Source organism: Temnothorax longispinosus, chromosome 6 (assembly GCF_030848805.1).
Source record: "Temnothorax longispinosus isolate EJ_2023e chromosome 6, Tlon_JGU_v1, whole genome shotgun sequence".
In the NCBI taxonomy this organism is placed as follows: domain Eukaryota; kingdom Metazoa; phylum Arthropoda; class Insecta; order Hymenoptera; family Formicidae; genus Temnothorax; species Temnothorax longispinosus.
The window spans coordinates 2,196,618-2,214,689 of NC_092363.1; the positions used below are offsets into that span (position 1 = coordinate 2,196,618).

Here is an 18,072-nt window from a genome sequence, read left to right on the forward strand (position 1 = left end):
AACATTCCTTTTTTTCCACTTTTGCATCCGGATTTGATCCAATTACTGCTTTAAAATACTCTTTGCTATAAGCCATTGATTCTTTGCGTTATTAATACTTGGCGCTGCATATATATATCTTGAATTCTAAATAATTGCTTGACAATATACATATGTATTTCTCTGCATTCAAGGCATGCTCTTATATATCCTTCATGAAACCTGGTATAACTAATTGCGATAAGATTTGTTAACCAAACTCAAAGATAATTATTATCTCTCTGCAGCACAAATATAAAAACGGGATTATCCTCTTTTAGTTTATTTCATTGCTAATTCAGCGTTTCTTTTCCTTCGTATACAGAATAGTCCGCGTATTATGCAGCATATTATATGTATTACATAACGTTGAGATTCTCAAGAAGTTGTCCTCAATATCATTATTTTATTAATATCAATATCATTAAAGATATTTTTTAAATTAGAATATATTTTCTGCATTTCTATATATGCTTTTTTGTAGTCTACATTTAGCATTCTAATAAATATTTAATGTAAAAAAAGATTTCCTTGGAAGGGCTTAAGCTTGCAAAAATGTACAGTAACAGTAAAACTGTACAGATTGATACAATTGATAATACGAATGTTTTAATTTTGCGCAACTATCGTACGTGTGGCGACTTTAGAAAGTCTCTCTTCGCTTGCAGCAAAATGACGCTTTGACGTTATGCTCTATAATCTGACGAAATGTCTTGATTCAGTTGAAAGGCAAATAGAAACGGTCGGACGATGAAACGGATGTGTCCGGTGATACGGGGTGTTATTTACGTTGGTCAGCGTTGCGGCGAAAAGCGATAAGTCGTGCAGCCGATATTACGCAGGTGGCGTGATACGAATTTTAGCTGCCCTCATAACTCGGGAGGGCAAGGAGTTTCCGCCTTCTCTAAGCGCACGTCCACTTCGAACGCAAACGCATAATCCACGACGCGAATAATTTCAAGGAATGTTCGCGCTCGTGATTTACGTCGAGATTTATTCTCGTTTCTGCTTCATAATAACTTCCGGCCGGGTAAGCTCATCTCTGGGTGGTATTCGTACTCCTCATACAAAGCTGAACTTTTATTTTAAAATTTTAGATAAAAAGAGAGAGAAAAAATTTCTACATTGCATTACACTTAAATGTTATGCCATGTTAATAATAAAAAAAAAAAAGTTTTTTAACTTAATATGCGAGAACCGAGGAAAATGTATTTTTAATTATAAGTTATCTTTAATTTTAATGCTTTTCTCTTAAATGTGGAATAGACTTAAAATTGTTTTATAAATTACAAATTTTTGCTAGTTGTAAAATTATATTGTTATTGTAGATGGTACTTCGCTCGCGCGTACTTCGCTCTCATAAATTTGCGCAGCATTTAGCGGCTCATCTCGTGCGGAGAATTCATTAAAACGCTTTTCGTGCATCGAGGTCGATGTAGAGGAAATGAGTAACCTGGATTTAGCGATCCTGAAGATTCGGCCGTAAACAGAGTTTCTCGGTATGTTACCTCCGAGATTCACGGCAAAACCGCGGTAGATTTAGACTACCGCCTTGGAGTGCTCCCGTTCAGATCTATGGTGTCTGACTAGTAATGCGCCGCCCGAGGCGAATATTTCGCGCGCGCGGGCAGAGAGATCTCAGCGGCAAATCCCCATACTGTAAAAATCTAGATTTGCATCTCACGGTGATTTCGCGTTAAGCTGATTTTCCCTATCCTATTACGCGAAAATTTCAGAAAGTACATTTTGCTAATTTCCATTTACCTACAGCATATGCGTTTTGAATTCTGGCATACAGGCGAAATACGTGTGTTCTTGCACGCAAGTAACTCTACCATAAATATTTATGCAAATAATTAGTGCATGTAATTTGCCCTTTCCTCTTTATAACCTGAGTTTTCAGATTATTTTCCTAATTATACATTGTTCACGGTAGCCTTTCCGCTTTCGAATTAAAATCAACAACTTGACGTGTTATTTATTTTTCAGAACGTTTATATCATCTCCTTTAGTTAACAACACACAAACATGTAAATTGTTGGTTTGATTTTGGAACATCACGTCAATCATTCGGCAAGCGCATAATTATTTATATTCTGTTGGATTTTTTTTTAATTCTCATTAACTAAAAACGGAAAATAGCTAAATTTTTTATATTTTAATTGCTATTTCATGAAATAAAAACTAAAAGATAATAAATTTCAAAGTAGTAAGTAGACGTAAACGGTAGCGGACCTATGTAGCGGCTCCTAGTATAATTACCAGCAGCCTGGTGTATATAAATATTCATAAGGCGTTTCAAGATATTCCTATACTAACGCGCAACGTGACCATGGGTCTTGTCTTTAATTAACAGCTTTATAAAATAGACTGTTGAGGGAGTCTCCGAGATTCTCTATCTTCGCTATAACCCTTCTTGCTAAAGTGAAACGTATATTTATGACAAGAGACCGTTTTGAAAAACATATATTATGATTAATATCATTTTGGAAGTATCAACTGACACATTTTTAAAATAGTAAGGTTGAATGATAGATAACTTAATCTCTTTCTGGCATAATAAACTTTAGATCACTTTTACGAAACTGGTAGATTTTTTATGGTTCACAGTGCCTTCCCCTAGATAAGCTTTAATATTTTGTTTGATAATGAGTTCAAATGTAAATTTATTAAGTGCTAAAAGCTTTAATTAATTCTTAATAATATTAAGATCGACGCGAGTGACTTTAGAATCTTCTGGCAGAAATGGCTAAATAAATGATGATATTACTTAACGCCTCAATTAGCCAAGTTTCAGTGGTAATTCTGCCTGGCCACGAATCGAGAATACAGCATTTATTTCTCAGAAAGATAATATTGATATTCAAACATCCGCGATGTAATCATTTGCGCACGTGATGGAGCGGGTGCGAGTTTTCTTTCCACGTTGGGAATATCGTTCCGGTATCGATCGGCGCAGTCTATTACGTTCTGCAGGTGACGATGCCTCGTCAAAGGCATGTCGCAGTTATGCGCGCATCGTCTTACGATCGCAATCGCATGCGGAATATATATTGCGTCAATGAACGCCGGTGGATGTCTCACTAGGGTTACCTAGTAGTAGCTTATACGCATCGTGCAAGGCAAGTTGAGGCAATTGTCTGTAAATGATGAATGTCTACGAGGCGGGTAGGAACTGCGGGTGCTACGTATATATGGGAGGGTTACCGAGATCAAATGACAATTACTACCGCAGAACACCCGTTGGACAATGACGTATGTACTGCTTCATGCTGGTCGGTACCAAAAGCCGCATATTCTATCATGGGACAAAGGATAATGCATGCATCTCGCACTTAGTAACGAGAACTCCTAGCGCTGTCAACACTGTCACGAGTATGAACAATTAATATCGAGTTGAGGAAGTATTAAAAATAAGCAGTCGCGAGATGAGCAGAAGTACAAGGCGGTAATAAAGTATTTGTCGGATGCAAATTTTTTTATTGTCCATTTAACACTGATTTAATAAACAATTTTTTTTTCTTTAGTGACACTTAAACTCTCCATGATTGCATATAACAGGTTTGATTATCGTATATAATTGAATTTATTGCAACAAGAAGAGAAACGACATTGATATTATTGATCGAATTTAATTCCAATATTATATTAATACCTACTATTAACGGATTATAATCTAATTTAAGTTGAAATTTGAGCAAGCAGATATTTGACAAAATTTACGAACAGAAATGTATAAAATTTGAGAAGATTTAACCTATATTAATATACGGAAATTTAATTGGATAATTCGTTAAATCGTTATTATATAATATCTGAGATTATATTCAAATTTTAGGTGGAAATTAAAACTTATTCTGCTTGTCTAATTCATAATATATTTCATCTTAATATTACTAAAAGATGAAACATAATATTTCATTTATTTTATTGCTTTTAAAACTTAGTATCATCAACACGATTAGGTTTAATTTATTTTGCAATCGAGCAATTTTTCGTAAATAATTTTTCTGAAATTACGGCAGAGAGTAACAAAATTCTTGGGGTGTACCAACGTTATCTCGAGAGCGTTGCACTTTATCGAATTCGTATCTATATCGCGATGCTCGTTAAAGGTTATTTATCGGCTAAACTTTTTGAGCCCGCAGATTTGCGCCGTCTTTTTCGTTATCCGCGCTCGTATATCACCCGCTATTCAATCAAGGTATCTTGTTCTAAGCCGAGCAACAAACCACCCTTAAGCACCAATCATGACGGCTGGACTTGATAGATGGATTCAATTCACGGTAAGGATACTCTTATTGGACGAAGCCGACATTCCGCTACGACCATCGGAGATACGAGTATAATCATAATCTTCCGATGCATCGATCATGTTTGTCAATTATGATACGTTGACGATGCTTGTAACGTTAGTGATGTAACAGAATATAAATGAACGTAACTGAAGAATCATATAATATGGTTATCTATTTAAAATTCACTGCCGTTGATAGTACCAAATTAGTTAATCTCTTAGCAGCAAAAATACGGTAATAAAGTTATTTAATATTGCTATTCGAGTACAAAAGTAAAGAGAAGCTATCATGTAATTTAAAAAGATTGGAAAAATTGATAACACAAATTAGATTTATGCTCAAAATATAAAAAAAAAGAAACGTTTATGAATAAATAAACATTCCAGTTTTAATATCTCTATGAAAAATATATAGATATTTGTGAAGTGGTGCTGTTGAAAAAAGTTTCAAATTCTCCAGCAAATGTGATTCTATCCGTTAATTTTCTTGATGACAAGCATATCACACACTTTTCATATTGCCGCATGTCGCGCGTCTCGCGCTCCGTTTGCAATATATTGCAAATCCATTACGAGCGACGAGCTTCGGGTCGTAAAGTTTATCGCGTTATCCATGGTCAAGCATACTCAAAATGTATATACGCGACATTTGTGTCGTAGAGTGCATTTCCGTGCAGTCATACGCTATAAAAGTGTAAAACTTCGCTCTTATAAAGAGACTCGCGTGGCTGGAATGTACCCATTATACCGTGTTACGGCTCTTATGCTACATATTAAACAACAGAAGTTGATTACGAGTCGTATTTTCTGAAAGCGCCGAGATAAAAAAGCAACACTAAATAAATCCCTGTAATAAATGCCACACGTTATGTGGTAAAAAAAAACCCCTTAATCTTCTGTTATTCGACTTTGGCGATGACAGGAGCACAAATCACTCGGTCAACTCGGTGAAGCAACTAAGCAAGCCGGGATGCAAGCTTCACACTTGATAACATCTGACACGAAGTAACGCGCGCAATACATCGAGATAACCAATCAGCGGAAAAGGGGCAATGAATTCGACTATCGACTTAACACGGCTTTTTAAAGAGTGGATCTAATGTTCGTTTTTACTCCCGACTGCTGCCAACCGGAGATTGTTATACCAAGCGTGCAGATAGACTTTTTTGTTTCAAAATTTTTTCTGCAGCGTCACATCGTTATTCGACGAGCCGAATACGGATGGCACGTAATCGACAAAGGGTAGGATGACCCACATTTAAATTCCTAAAATGACAGTGACAGAGAGAGAGAAAGAAAAAGAGAGATAAAAAAAGGGAGAGCCGTGATCGTCAATGAGAAATGGGAACGCTAACATCCCGATTTTGGGCATCAAAATCAAATGGACAGGGATATGGATGAACGGATTAGACCAAGGGGGCCTGATCGGGAGAATGTGGTTGCCGAAGCACCGTCGAGGAGTCGCTTGACCTCCCGACTTGACATCGTAATCCGTCATTTACGAGCAATTAGGCATATAGCGCTATGTATGTATGTACGCTCGAGTAGAGCGTCATCTATATATCGGATTCTACTTATCTAGCAGCCATTCGATCCCGACGTGCCGGCATTATCAATCTCGTAAGCATATCGTGGCCCGGCCAGACCTGCTCCTGCACCATGCACCTATCAGTCTAATCTATACTCGCGCCTACGTATGCGATGTTCCTATTCCCGCATGGCGCAAACATCGCCATTGTATCTATCCGTCGGACAGTCGTGCGGGCGTATTCGAGGTAATAGCATCGAAAATGATGCTATTCTCGGAAATAATGGTACGGCCGCGCGCCGCCTATCGACGCGTCCGATCCAGGCTTGACCGGGCCGCGTGCGTCCGTGCGCGATTGCAATGTGTCGTCGGCATCATCATCGGGATCGTACGATCTACCCTATAGGTACTCACGCGCAGATATATTGGAAATGGAGTAATTCTTTACTTATTGTCATTTGGCTCAATGTGGACCACCTGCAACCTTATTTATCGTCAACGTTTAATCGTGCGATTCATGATTCATTATATATAATAGAAATAAGTGAGGACAATTATTCCTGTTAGCGATAAAAAGATTTACATTGATTGATATTCCTGTTAATAATAAAAAGATCCAACGTGTTATTCGAATGCATCGCATACTATTACAAGCCATACTGTTTTCATTGTGTATTTTATCTGTGCCATTCTTTGCAGTTTTCATTGCACTCGTCGCCGGCTAGTGTTGGAGATTCGCGTAAGAATTACTTCCCGGCTTGATTGACGAGCCCGTGCTGCACTTAGGTGCCAGACACGCCGTTTTATCGGGCTTTTCGGTAATTAATCTAATCCTCGTAACGATGAATGGACAAGTTCGTGATAAACGACGCTGTTACATCGTGCTTGCCTATCACCGACTAATTTATTAATACCGTGAATATTACTTTTGGTGTAGTCGTGGCTATTGTCATTGTTCTTGTCCGAGCGATTAGTGTAATGATAATAATTATGATTGACATCCTTATGAATCATTCTCGAAAGTGCAGGATACTGAAAATACATGCAGAACTATCGTACAAAATATAGTACCTGTAAAAAAAATTTTAACGCTAATTTTACCGATAATTGAATCTGTTGGCGTAATTCGCTTCTTGTTTTCTTTGTTATCGATACACACTATACACAATTAAGCAGTGGATAATTAATTTTGAATGTTCTCATTTCTCGCAAAAATTCGAAGCTGTTATACGGTCGTAAAAGTAATTTATATTGATTATTGTATATATCTGATAAAGAGAATACATAGAACTCAGCTTAAGGATTTAAAAGAAAGCATGCGTACCGAGACTTAAATTACTGTAGGACCAGTTTGAAATGGTTGATGAGACCGTGTTAGCGACAGTAAACGAAGCGCACGCGACAGTGGCACGTACCGGATGGAGTTCGTTTGTTGCGACAAATAGAATTGGTAATACAATTATGACCATTATCTCTTTGCATCGTAACTACAGATATATCGCGTTCGTATATTCGATACTCGGTTGGCTTGCAGCACTAGCTTTCTCATCAAGTCACTTTTATGCCTTTTCGGTCAGACATAATTGATGCAACTATATGATACACATATGTTGATACACATATGTTATAACTTATAAGTATACGTTAGTATATCGGATTGATGTAATGCTTAGTGTATAATCGCTCTTACATATTTAGAAAAAAAAGTGACGCACAAAATACTTTTATACTGAGGAAAATGTGTGCACTGTTATTTTTTTCCTGAAATCTTTTGAGCCGAATAAAACTGAAAAATGTATTTCGTGCATCCAAAAATTGAACAGATCGCAATCGTTCGAGATAAAATGAAAAAAGATATCTCGCAATACATGTTGGATTTTTCACCGATCCATTCACAAAAAATAAAAACGAGTTTTTATCGGATTTTATGCCGAGAGGTGTGCAGTATAATAAAGATTTGGCACCTTTTCTTAAACAAAACTGATTTAAATTGAGAACTCAAATGTTTGTATTAAAAATGTCATTTTATTTGCCATTAATATTACCCAGGAAATTGGTCCATTTAAAGTAACTTTGTGTTCGTTACACTCACGAACGCATTTTGATTAAGAAACTGATTATGCAGTTTATGATAATTTGTTATTATTTTAATCACACAGTAATAGTATTTATTTCGCAAAAATTTACATTATAAATATATTCATAATGGAATATATAATATATATTTATTATATGATATAATGTATACTGGTTTCATGAAACCAGTGTTTCAACGATTTCATATGTGTTACATCAATCTTTTCGTGGAATTTTAATTACGTTTCGTTTATTCTTTTTTTCTGTCGCGAGATTTGCTAATAACATAAATCAGATTCTAACTTGAATAATTTTGCAACTCCAAGAATTTTCTTAAAGAAAAAGAAATATGTATGAAAGAGTACTTTCTTGATCAAGCAGCATAAATATTGCGCAACTTTGCATTATTTATTTAATCCAATATGCATAGTTGTTTCCGTACGGCAAAAGAAACTTGCAGCTGTAATTGCGACGTTCTGAAATTCAAGCTATATTAAATTCATGTTGTGTACATCATCACCATATTTCGAATTATTTTTTAATTATTTCCCGTATTATTGAAGGACAACTAATAGCGCAAATGAGATAAAATAAATGAAAGATCGATGGTAAAGTAATTACTGTAGGTAATATATCACAATATTACAATACATATGATCTATATATAAATTCTGTTATGACACAAGCGCTCATTAATTATTTGCCTTATCATGTGCATCAACTGATCGATGTTACCGATTTTGAAGCATGTTTAAGCTTTTATAACAAGCGCATCGCGTAATTGTATATTTTCTGAATTATTTATAGCCGTATTAAATTAAAGTTATAGATCGCGCGCTTTGATGTTACATCATAGTTTGGTAATTAGCAAATCTATTTCAGATGTAGAATACACAACTACATTGCGTGCAATTGTCATTTTTTTAATTGCTTATCGATATCCATTATAAAATCTCATGCAATATTAAGTGTCGATTGGCCGTTTCTCTAAATGGCAGGTTTATAAATGCATTTATAGGCCAAAGTAAGCAATACAGCGCCGAGACTTGAATTAGGATTAAAGTCCTCGATTTATGGACGACCGCAGTCGACGCACGATTTCCCAACGGTTTCGCTCAGCGCCGATAATGTGCCGTAAGATTTAGCGGAGGTCGAGACATTGCGGACGTGTCGGTTTAACTCGCATCAAGTAGCAATCCTGGGCAAATTACTGTCCGTGTCTACAGCTCCGGAGGTATGCGCAGGTATGCTCAGGTAGATAGAGAATGGCTCCGCGGCCATATATACAACGTTTGTAGGCAGACAGTACACAGGCAACTGGAGCTAATGAAGATGTTTGTCAATACTGCCGCGTTACCGTATGCCGTAACTGTTGTCCTCTCTCCTCCCGCGCGTACCCCATCGCGATAGGACTATATCATCTTGTTTCTGCTCTATATCGGCCACAATGCAGATCTCAGGCCTTGGTATAGATCGTCATAGGCACATGCAGCTACTTGGATAACCGAGCGGTACAAGACACGATACACTCTGCGATATCGGATTACAACCGAATCGCAATAGCGAATTAAATCTCCGATGATGCGCCGACTTCGTACGCAATTCCACGACTATTGCAATTCGCATGCCAAGTGGCACAATCTAGCTACGACGTAATTGCCATTGCCACTCGCGCATATGAAGTAGAATGAGCGAAAGTTTTGTTACTGCTATTTTGAAGAATAAATTCCAATTACCTATCACATTTGTGGATGCTCTTGTAGATATCTAAGATTATTCTACGTAGTATTCGCTTAATTTCCCCGCGCATGGCATAAGATAATTGAGCAATGTCACGCTACATGATAATAATGCAGACTTTATTTGAAAGCAAATTGACGTGTAATTTTACTCGATTTTAAACCAAACTGCATATTCAGCGTTAGTCATTATAGGCTACGACAATTAGAAACGTTCTTATTGTCATGAAAGAGATTCGTCGGTGATAAATATAAATAAATTCAGATGAGTTGCATGTTATGATTTATAACTACAGCTCTGCTAATTGTCATTATCTTTATTTCGCTCCGCCGAGCAGCAGAATCGATATTTAATTTAATAAAACAATTTTTCAACTATCGCGAGAAGTCATTAGTTGATAGTTGAATTCTCCCAACATGCTATCTATTCTGTGAATATTGATAATTGTAGCAAAGCGTGCAAAATATATAAATTAAAAAATAAAGTTTATTTTTCTTGTCAAAGAGAGGGAAAAAAAGAGAGAGAAAGAGAGGGAGAGAGAGAGGTTCACTATGCGCAGTGATAACGTTATATCAATATTCTGTCACTCATTACTACGAATTTGCAACATGCAAAAATAAAAAAGTTCCATTAATATGATATATAAAAAAACATTTTACTTTTTCACCGAAATATTGTTTTTCGGAATGAAGATCGATACGCGCGCATGAATACACGCGTGAATAGTTTTATTCAGCAACGGTATTAATTATCTTAAAAGGAAATGGAATTCACGAGTGTATCTATGTGTAAAACGCGTATACACTCAGCGTGAATAAATAAACGTAAAACATGGGTCAATATCTGCGCTTGTGCGGTGGCTGTAAGAGCTATTTCTCGGCTGGGCGCGGGTTTTAGTACGTAATTATTGGATTAATACGCATTGTGCAAACGCGGCACGTACCGCACTTATTGTAGTACCAAGATCCACGCTTCGCCGCGTAATTATGTTAGAATTCCTATGGGCCGGTTGTATTTATCTTTTTCGTATCCTACTTTCCGGAAAATTCGATCGTTTAAAGCGACGCTCGGCCGAGCGCGCTGGGCTCGTAGTAATCTCATAAATATCCACGCTATGTAGAAACATTTAATCAAAGCGGAGAAAAGCAAACCGGGCTAACAGGTCTGAAATAGGTAATTTAAATTACAGTGCATTCGTTCAGTTTGACGTATGTATGTTCATGACTGACTTTTAGCAACCACTTCCCGCAGATATTTGTAATTAAACCAGAAGTACGCGGAGCTATGCTGATGAACTTTTAACGCTGCGTAAATTAATAAATTTACAGTAATGGTAAAATGTTATTTTTCATTGTTACACAATATTGTATAACATTTCCCAATATTATATCAATTTTTTAATTATATTTTTCTGTTATATTTTCTAATAACATAAAATCTTATAAAAATCTTATAAACATTTTCATTCACAGACAGCTACAACAATGTAATAATTTATTATTGAAATTCTCATACAATATTATATATAATAATTATTGAAATATGGATTGTATTTAAAACAAGACCTTTAGAGAATCAGCTCGCTACTGAATTTTCTCTTTAGTAATTCATTAGATATTTCTTATCATCTCCAATTACGAAGCATTTAATAACAATTTCTGAATCGTAATAATTTACGAAAAATTCTTAGACGTTAGCTTACTTCAGTAAATATTGATTGTTTTGCATTAGTTTAGATAATGGCTTAGAAAATTAAACAAACAAATAGCTTCTGCACTTCAACAATAAAATTTATTTGAAATAAATTTAACATTTAATTTTTCTTTTCGTGATTTAAAATACACCGCAACAAAACGTGGCATAACAAATTGTCTATGTATTTTTACATGTACAATTCCACAACCACTATATAGAATATTTTATGACGTGTACAATTATGACGTATTTGGTTTTTAAATTATAAGCAATCAAAGTTAATCAATAATATTGTGTAAAGTTCAGGCTTGTAATTCATACACAAGCATCGATCTGCTATTGACTCTCAGATAGAATTATGTTAAACATATAATCAATATGTACTGGCCAACTCTATAAGATGATTTATCTATGAAAAAGATTCTTCTTCACGACAAAATATTTTTCAGGTTTCATTTTATTTGAAATGATATAAATTATCGATGAATATGGATGAATAAGCTATATAAAGATAAAATTGACAAACTATAAGAATAAGTATAATTAATAATAATTAAATATAATCATTAAATAAGTTAGTTAAAATACGCTACGTAATATAAAATACGCTATGAAATATTTCCTGCTTTTCTTCTACTCAAGCTTGCGGTATATAAATATTGGAAATTCTTGATTTTATTTTTTGCATCAATTCATATAACATTAGTGACATGAAATAATGTTTAATTAAGACACAAAAGATTATTAAAAAATGTATACAATTAAAATTCAGTATTGCACAAGTAACATGTTTTGTATGAACAAATTCCGCTGTAAACATGCATTATTAATAAACAATCAATATAATATAAATTTTTTTTATTCGAATCGAGCGATGCGTATATTAATTCATTGATCCGAAAATGATGGAAAAATCATATTTAATTCGACAAAAAATTGAAAGCGCGATACAAGATATATCCTGATCCAAGCATCGTTAAAGATATAATTATCGCATAAATATAGCAACGAGAACAGCAATTTATAATTCCCATCCCCTATCGCTTCGATTTTCACATTAAATGAATAAATCGCGCGAAATATCTGCTTCGATAAATAATCGTTGCCTCGATACGTTTACGCGTCATTAATCGTGAGAGTTAATTAATAACGCAGTTTGATAATCGCTAATTGTAATAATCGTAGAGAACGATCACGTTTGGTGTCTCCTACCTACTACTCGTGATCGCGTTTCGAGGAGTACCTAATATGATAACATGGAGTGACTCACGTTCGGGCCGTACCGAGCGAATGACAGCGAAGTGACCGTGTGTATACACAATAGCATGCTGTACGCCACAAAAAAAAACGAGCACTGAGCTAGGCAATTTGTCGCTGCCACAAAATTTTTTACGCGCATTATAAAATAAATAAATACTGTATATTTTCTGTTCTCGATATTTCAAATCGATGTTGATAAAGAGAATATCACTATATACGTATTGAATCTAATATTTTAATTAAAATCTAATGTTTGACTCAAGGAACAAAACTAATTTTTGTTAAAAAAAAAATTTATCTATAAATAAATCTATAAATTATCTATAATTATCTATAAATTTTAGATAGATTAACTTGTTATCATTATTCTTTTTCTATATTTTTGTTCCAAATAAAACAAAATTTCGAATTTTAATGAATCAAGAGACTATAAAATTAAGTCATCTTTTCTTTTTTTGTGGCAATTTAATCGCATTTTCTTGATTTATTGTAATTACATGATTTCACTACACTCGGAATAAAAAAAATAAAAAGATATATAATATGTAGATTACTTTCTCTTTTTCCTTCAAGCAAAGATTAACTTTATTCTTAAAATATCTTATTCTCTATTCTTTAAATATATATGTAAATATTAAACGGGTTTATCATATAATTTAATAATTTTTTAAAATAAAATAATTAGTAAATTAATAAAATTTTCGTAATCAATATTATCTAAGCTGTAAAAATCGCATAGACAGATCGGTAACTGCATGAAAGTATAATAATTATAGACCTGAGTATACAAAAATACTACGCGATACTTTTAGTCAATTCTAATTGCTTATAACTCGAAAGTTATTATTTTGTTTTTTTATTATTATTATTATAATATTTTCCATATTTTCGTATTAATTTCGATCCTAATCCAAAATGTGTTATTAACTTGTGATATTTATGATAAATGGGACATTCTACGTCTCATGTGGTCTACGACACGTTCTACATTTCTTTCATCATTTATGTAACAGCAAACGGGAAGGATACATTTACATATCATATCACTGTCACATGACTGTCCGTTCCAAATTTCAACTTTGATTCAGATTCCATTGAAATGCACATGTTTTTGCATCTAAGTACAGCGCGGCGAGTTACGCTTTCGTAACAATGAAACCAAACCAAATGTAGCGCACATAAATAGTCCGATAGCCCAGCTGCTATTTTGGGCACATCTGAAATTTTCTCGCTGTCGTACAACCAGTGGAGAGCTTGTAGCTGCTATATACTTCTGTTTTGTAGAAAAGTATCCTCGAGCGTTATTGTAATAAAAATCGACCAGCTAAAAAAGCTTTTACACACATATCTCTCTCTCTCTCTCTCTCTCTCTCTCTCTCTCTCTCTCTCTCCCCCCTCTCTCTCTCTCTTTCATATAATTTTCATAAACATATCCTTTATATAATACACGTCAATTATGAAAACAAGTGGAAGCTTATATGTGCGATAATAGCGATTAGTCGATCATCAACGTATATGCTGGGTATGCATAAAGCCACGTCGATAAACTGTCATTGACGGACATCGTATATTTCTCTCTCGGACGCTCTTACATGTGTCGGCGACACGATCATCAATTTTAAAGTTACGCGGGTAAAGTTTATTTCGCGAGTGGCGTGCAAAGGCCGGGGCTATTGTGAAGTTGTTCAAGTTGTTGGAGACCCAACCCCTCTTCCAGCCTTTCCACTGCGAACGAAACCCAGCATTCGCGTTCCTCGTCGAGCTCCTGGTAAAGGGGTATCGTACCGGGGCCGGGGGGTGTACGTGCGCCGGAATGTTGCCGGGACAAGGTTGTTTTGTGTGTAGAACACGCTGCCTTCTGACTACATCAACGTAAGACGGGGGACGATACGAGAAACTCCGAGAAGAATGATGAACGCGTACGCTTTGCACGCAAATGCCGTCCGAATGCAACCTGAACGGAATTCTTTCTGTCGATACGACAGACTTAGCTGGGGGATACCTTATGTTCATTGATATATGCGCATGAAAACGTGCCAGCTCAAATTTCTCGCGCTTCCATTAACGATAAAACGCTCACAAACTCAACGAGCTGCGAAACAAACATGAAAATACGTTTCAGAAAACAATGCGTTCATTTATTGATCGTCGCAACATCAAATATTGATCTCTTAATGCGCGTATCTCGTACGTATTCCGTGTATCGGTAACCTACCATTCCATGAAATTTCCCAGAGCTAGCTGGTAGAAAATTATTTTATTCCGATTGTTTTATATTGCTCTCGTGTGCTATTCTAGCTTTATTAAATTCTGAAACATATATGTATATGCTATATGCTTTCCCCGAGAAACAAATTTGTTCTACACAACCGCACATTGTAACATAAGAGATTTATGTATTGATTCATTTTTATTTATATGCGAAAAAAATTTAATAATACAATAATTTCAAATTTATACCTCACAGATGTTTATGTATCGAATAAAATCATATAGGTTAAAATAGCATGAGTAAAACTGAACTTTATTTAAAAATAATTTCTCTCTGATACTTTCGTCCAGTTCCTTTTTGAATTCTCTCTTTTGCCATGTTATCTCACGTAAGCTGTAAGATCATTATCACGGATATAATCCTACAAGTTATATCTCTAGAATTACACGGAGTAGCTTAAATAAATGCGCCGTAACTCTAACGTCATCTTCTAGTATTAATGAGATTATGTCTAAACGCGTGTGTGTACAGTTAGTAAGTGCAATAATGAATGCGGTGCATAGATCCACTAATTGAAGTTAACTGCTCAAAGTCGCGATCATTAATTATATCAGCGGAGAGACCGATAATGATTTTGACCCAATTAATCGCTCTAACAGGGTGATTTGCACCCGTTTGCAGCACGCGCCGCATCAGCAGAAAAAGACGTACGCGTTTAACGTAATGGATAAAAATAAATGGAGCGTTTGTATTCGTAATTACAGGCGACGGTCAATGCTCTTGTTGCAAAATGTATATCAACATTAATTATTCTTTTCAAAATAAACGCATGTATGCATACATTTATCAAATGCAAACGTTATTAATTATTTATTATAACTATACAAAAATTACGATAAACATAAAAACATTTTGGAATATCTGCATAAATAATTTATGATATAATTAATATAATAAAGTAATATCAATTTAAAAATTCACGCACAGATCATTGCACAGATGTTTACAAATTTTACACAAATCATAAATATTTTATAACATTAAATTATGATCTTTCAATATTTTATTTTTCTGCAAGATATACAGATTTTATTATTTATTTTATTAATTTTCAGAAAGGATTATAATGTCTTTTTGGTGGAAAGATCGCAATACCTTTTTATTTAGTAATCAAAAAGTATTAAAGTTGTAATTATAAAATGCTATTAATAACGCCTATTTCACTTTGTCTAATTTATATCAACGTAAAAATCTTCCTCAAGAAACAGTTATAAGAACAAATGTTTTATAACGATCTCACATAATCGGATCGTTATATTTATTACAATCCTCCGATATTCCGATCCAAGTGTGAAAATGTCATCAGCATGAATATGCGCAAGTTTCAGACATAATTGTAACGCGTGCGTCTTTTCTTTTGTAACATTATTACTTCAGTGTACTCCTACTCTTGATTAGAATTCTCTTTTATTGATCTTAGAATGGCTCACTCTTTAGCGATATCTTGCTTCTACTCGGCTATATCTCTGTTACCCACTCAAAGTTAGTTCGAAGCACGCGACAAGAAAACAATATCCCCGTTCGTGTCTTTCATTCACTCTCGAAGAGCTTTTCTAGAATCGTACTAATCTTTAACAAGGGAGCCCTACACCCTGTAACGCATTGTGCAAGATCTTACTGCTTCTGTGCTTCGTGGAGCAAGTTTCAAACTCGGTACAACTTCAGTTAGCTTTAGACTTCTTAGCCCCACTGAATGCTACGAACGAAATTTATTTATATCCGTACACGCCACTTCACACACAATAACAGAAACTTCGTCCATGAAGTCATGTAATCATAGTGAAATGAGGGCTATTAGGGAGATATTCCAGTTAGGTCCCGAATATCGAAACTGCGATAGCAAAAACCTGTCGTAATTACATTCGACCTTTAAATAGGCGGTAAGTTTGCGAAAAATAATGTAGAAAAATTGATTACCGAAACAGAATGTCGTAAAATGTTTGATGAGATAACAAGTTGATGAAAGAATATAGTGATGAAGTTCCCGAGACTTCCTGCTGCCTTTTATATTCATGCTCAAAGTTGTGAAACGCAAAAGTGGAGGGAAAAATATTGCCAGGTTGAGGTCCGCTTTATAGCGGGGAGTTGATTGTGTGTGCGTAAAGTGGATACAAGAGTCTCCATGGAGTAATGTATGACGGCGTGGTTTTTATGCGTCTGCGAATGAATCAGTAAAGGCATTTTTAGTAACGCGAAGTGATAATAAATTATATACACGAACCCGACACATGCAGGTCTCGAGAGATACGTTCGTGATAAATTCGATGGGTAATCGTTGCGACTATCAGCTGTGTGCTGTGTGTATAAAAGCTATATTACCGTATTCCTTTTTATTTCATTTCCATCCGCATACCTATTGATTATTTGTCGTTAATTATTTTACCTCGTTGCAAAAACGAAAAGGACCAGGTGTACAAACGACTCACTCTCTCATATCTCTTTAATGAGGTCATATGTTTTATTCAATTTCATAATTGCGCGTTCATCCAATCTACGAGTCATTTTTATCGCGACGAGAGTGTCGTTTTGACAAGCTTACCGAGATAAACGTGTCATTTAGCGCGCTTTAACTTTCGCTGTACTTTTAATGACATTGCTTGAATTAATTATTCCCCATCGAGTTATGGTGGCTGCAAGTAATGACCAACGCGTCACTTTTCCGAGAATACGCAGCACGAACGTAAGCCACGTCACGTAGTTTTGAAGTGCAAACCTCTGTCACGGGCGATGAGCACGCGTCCACTAACCCAGTTACAAGTTAAGACTGCAAGCTAGATTAGCTGCTGTACAAAATATACTTTTACCCATTATTGTTTTCGAAGGTATTCTATCGAAGGTATTTTAATTGCTCCGTTAAAAGAAAAAAAAGGAAACTGTAAATATATATGTATTAAAATAAATGGTAGATATATAAATATATTTCCTAAAGTCATATCATACTAAACATGATGAAGCGCGTTAGAAATAATACAATTTACAGTTAATATCATATTTCGTTTGTTTCATATATTGTATTATTAAAACGGAAAGTCAGCTCGGTTAATAAATTTAATTACGTTATTATTTCCAATCCAGTGAAATGGCATAATTGCATTCATTATTAGTTATATTAATAATAATTAATTAGCAATATTTGTGTTTGTTGCAGGACGATTTCTGATCTATCCAACGGAAACAACAACAGGT

The 18,072-nt window shown here is 35.0% G+C and overlaps 2 protein-coding genes across 6 annotated transcripts in view; one reads left to right on the forward strand and one right to left on the reverse strand.

Moving 5' to 3' along the window:
* The window catches only part of Ten-a (tenascin accessory), a 561,949-nt gene that overhangs the window by 207,570 nt on the left and 336,307 nt on the right, over nucleotides 1-18,072 (forward strand). For all 4 annotated transcript variants that reach the window (XM_071780078.1, XM_071780079.1, XM_071780081.1 and 1 more), the window contains one exon: nucleotides 18,035-18,070. In XM_071780078.1, coding sequence (XP_071636179.1) covers nucleotides 18,035-18,070 — 36 coding nt within the window. The remainder of the gene's footprint in view (nucleotides 1-18,034; nucleotides 18,071-18,072) is intronic.
* LOC139814095 (uncharacterized) overlaps nucleotides 1-18,072 on the reverse strand; it is a 248,087-nt gene that overhangs the window by 105,545 nt on the left and 124,470 nt on the right. The gene's annotated exons all lie outside the window — the stretch shown is intronic.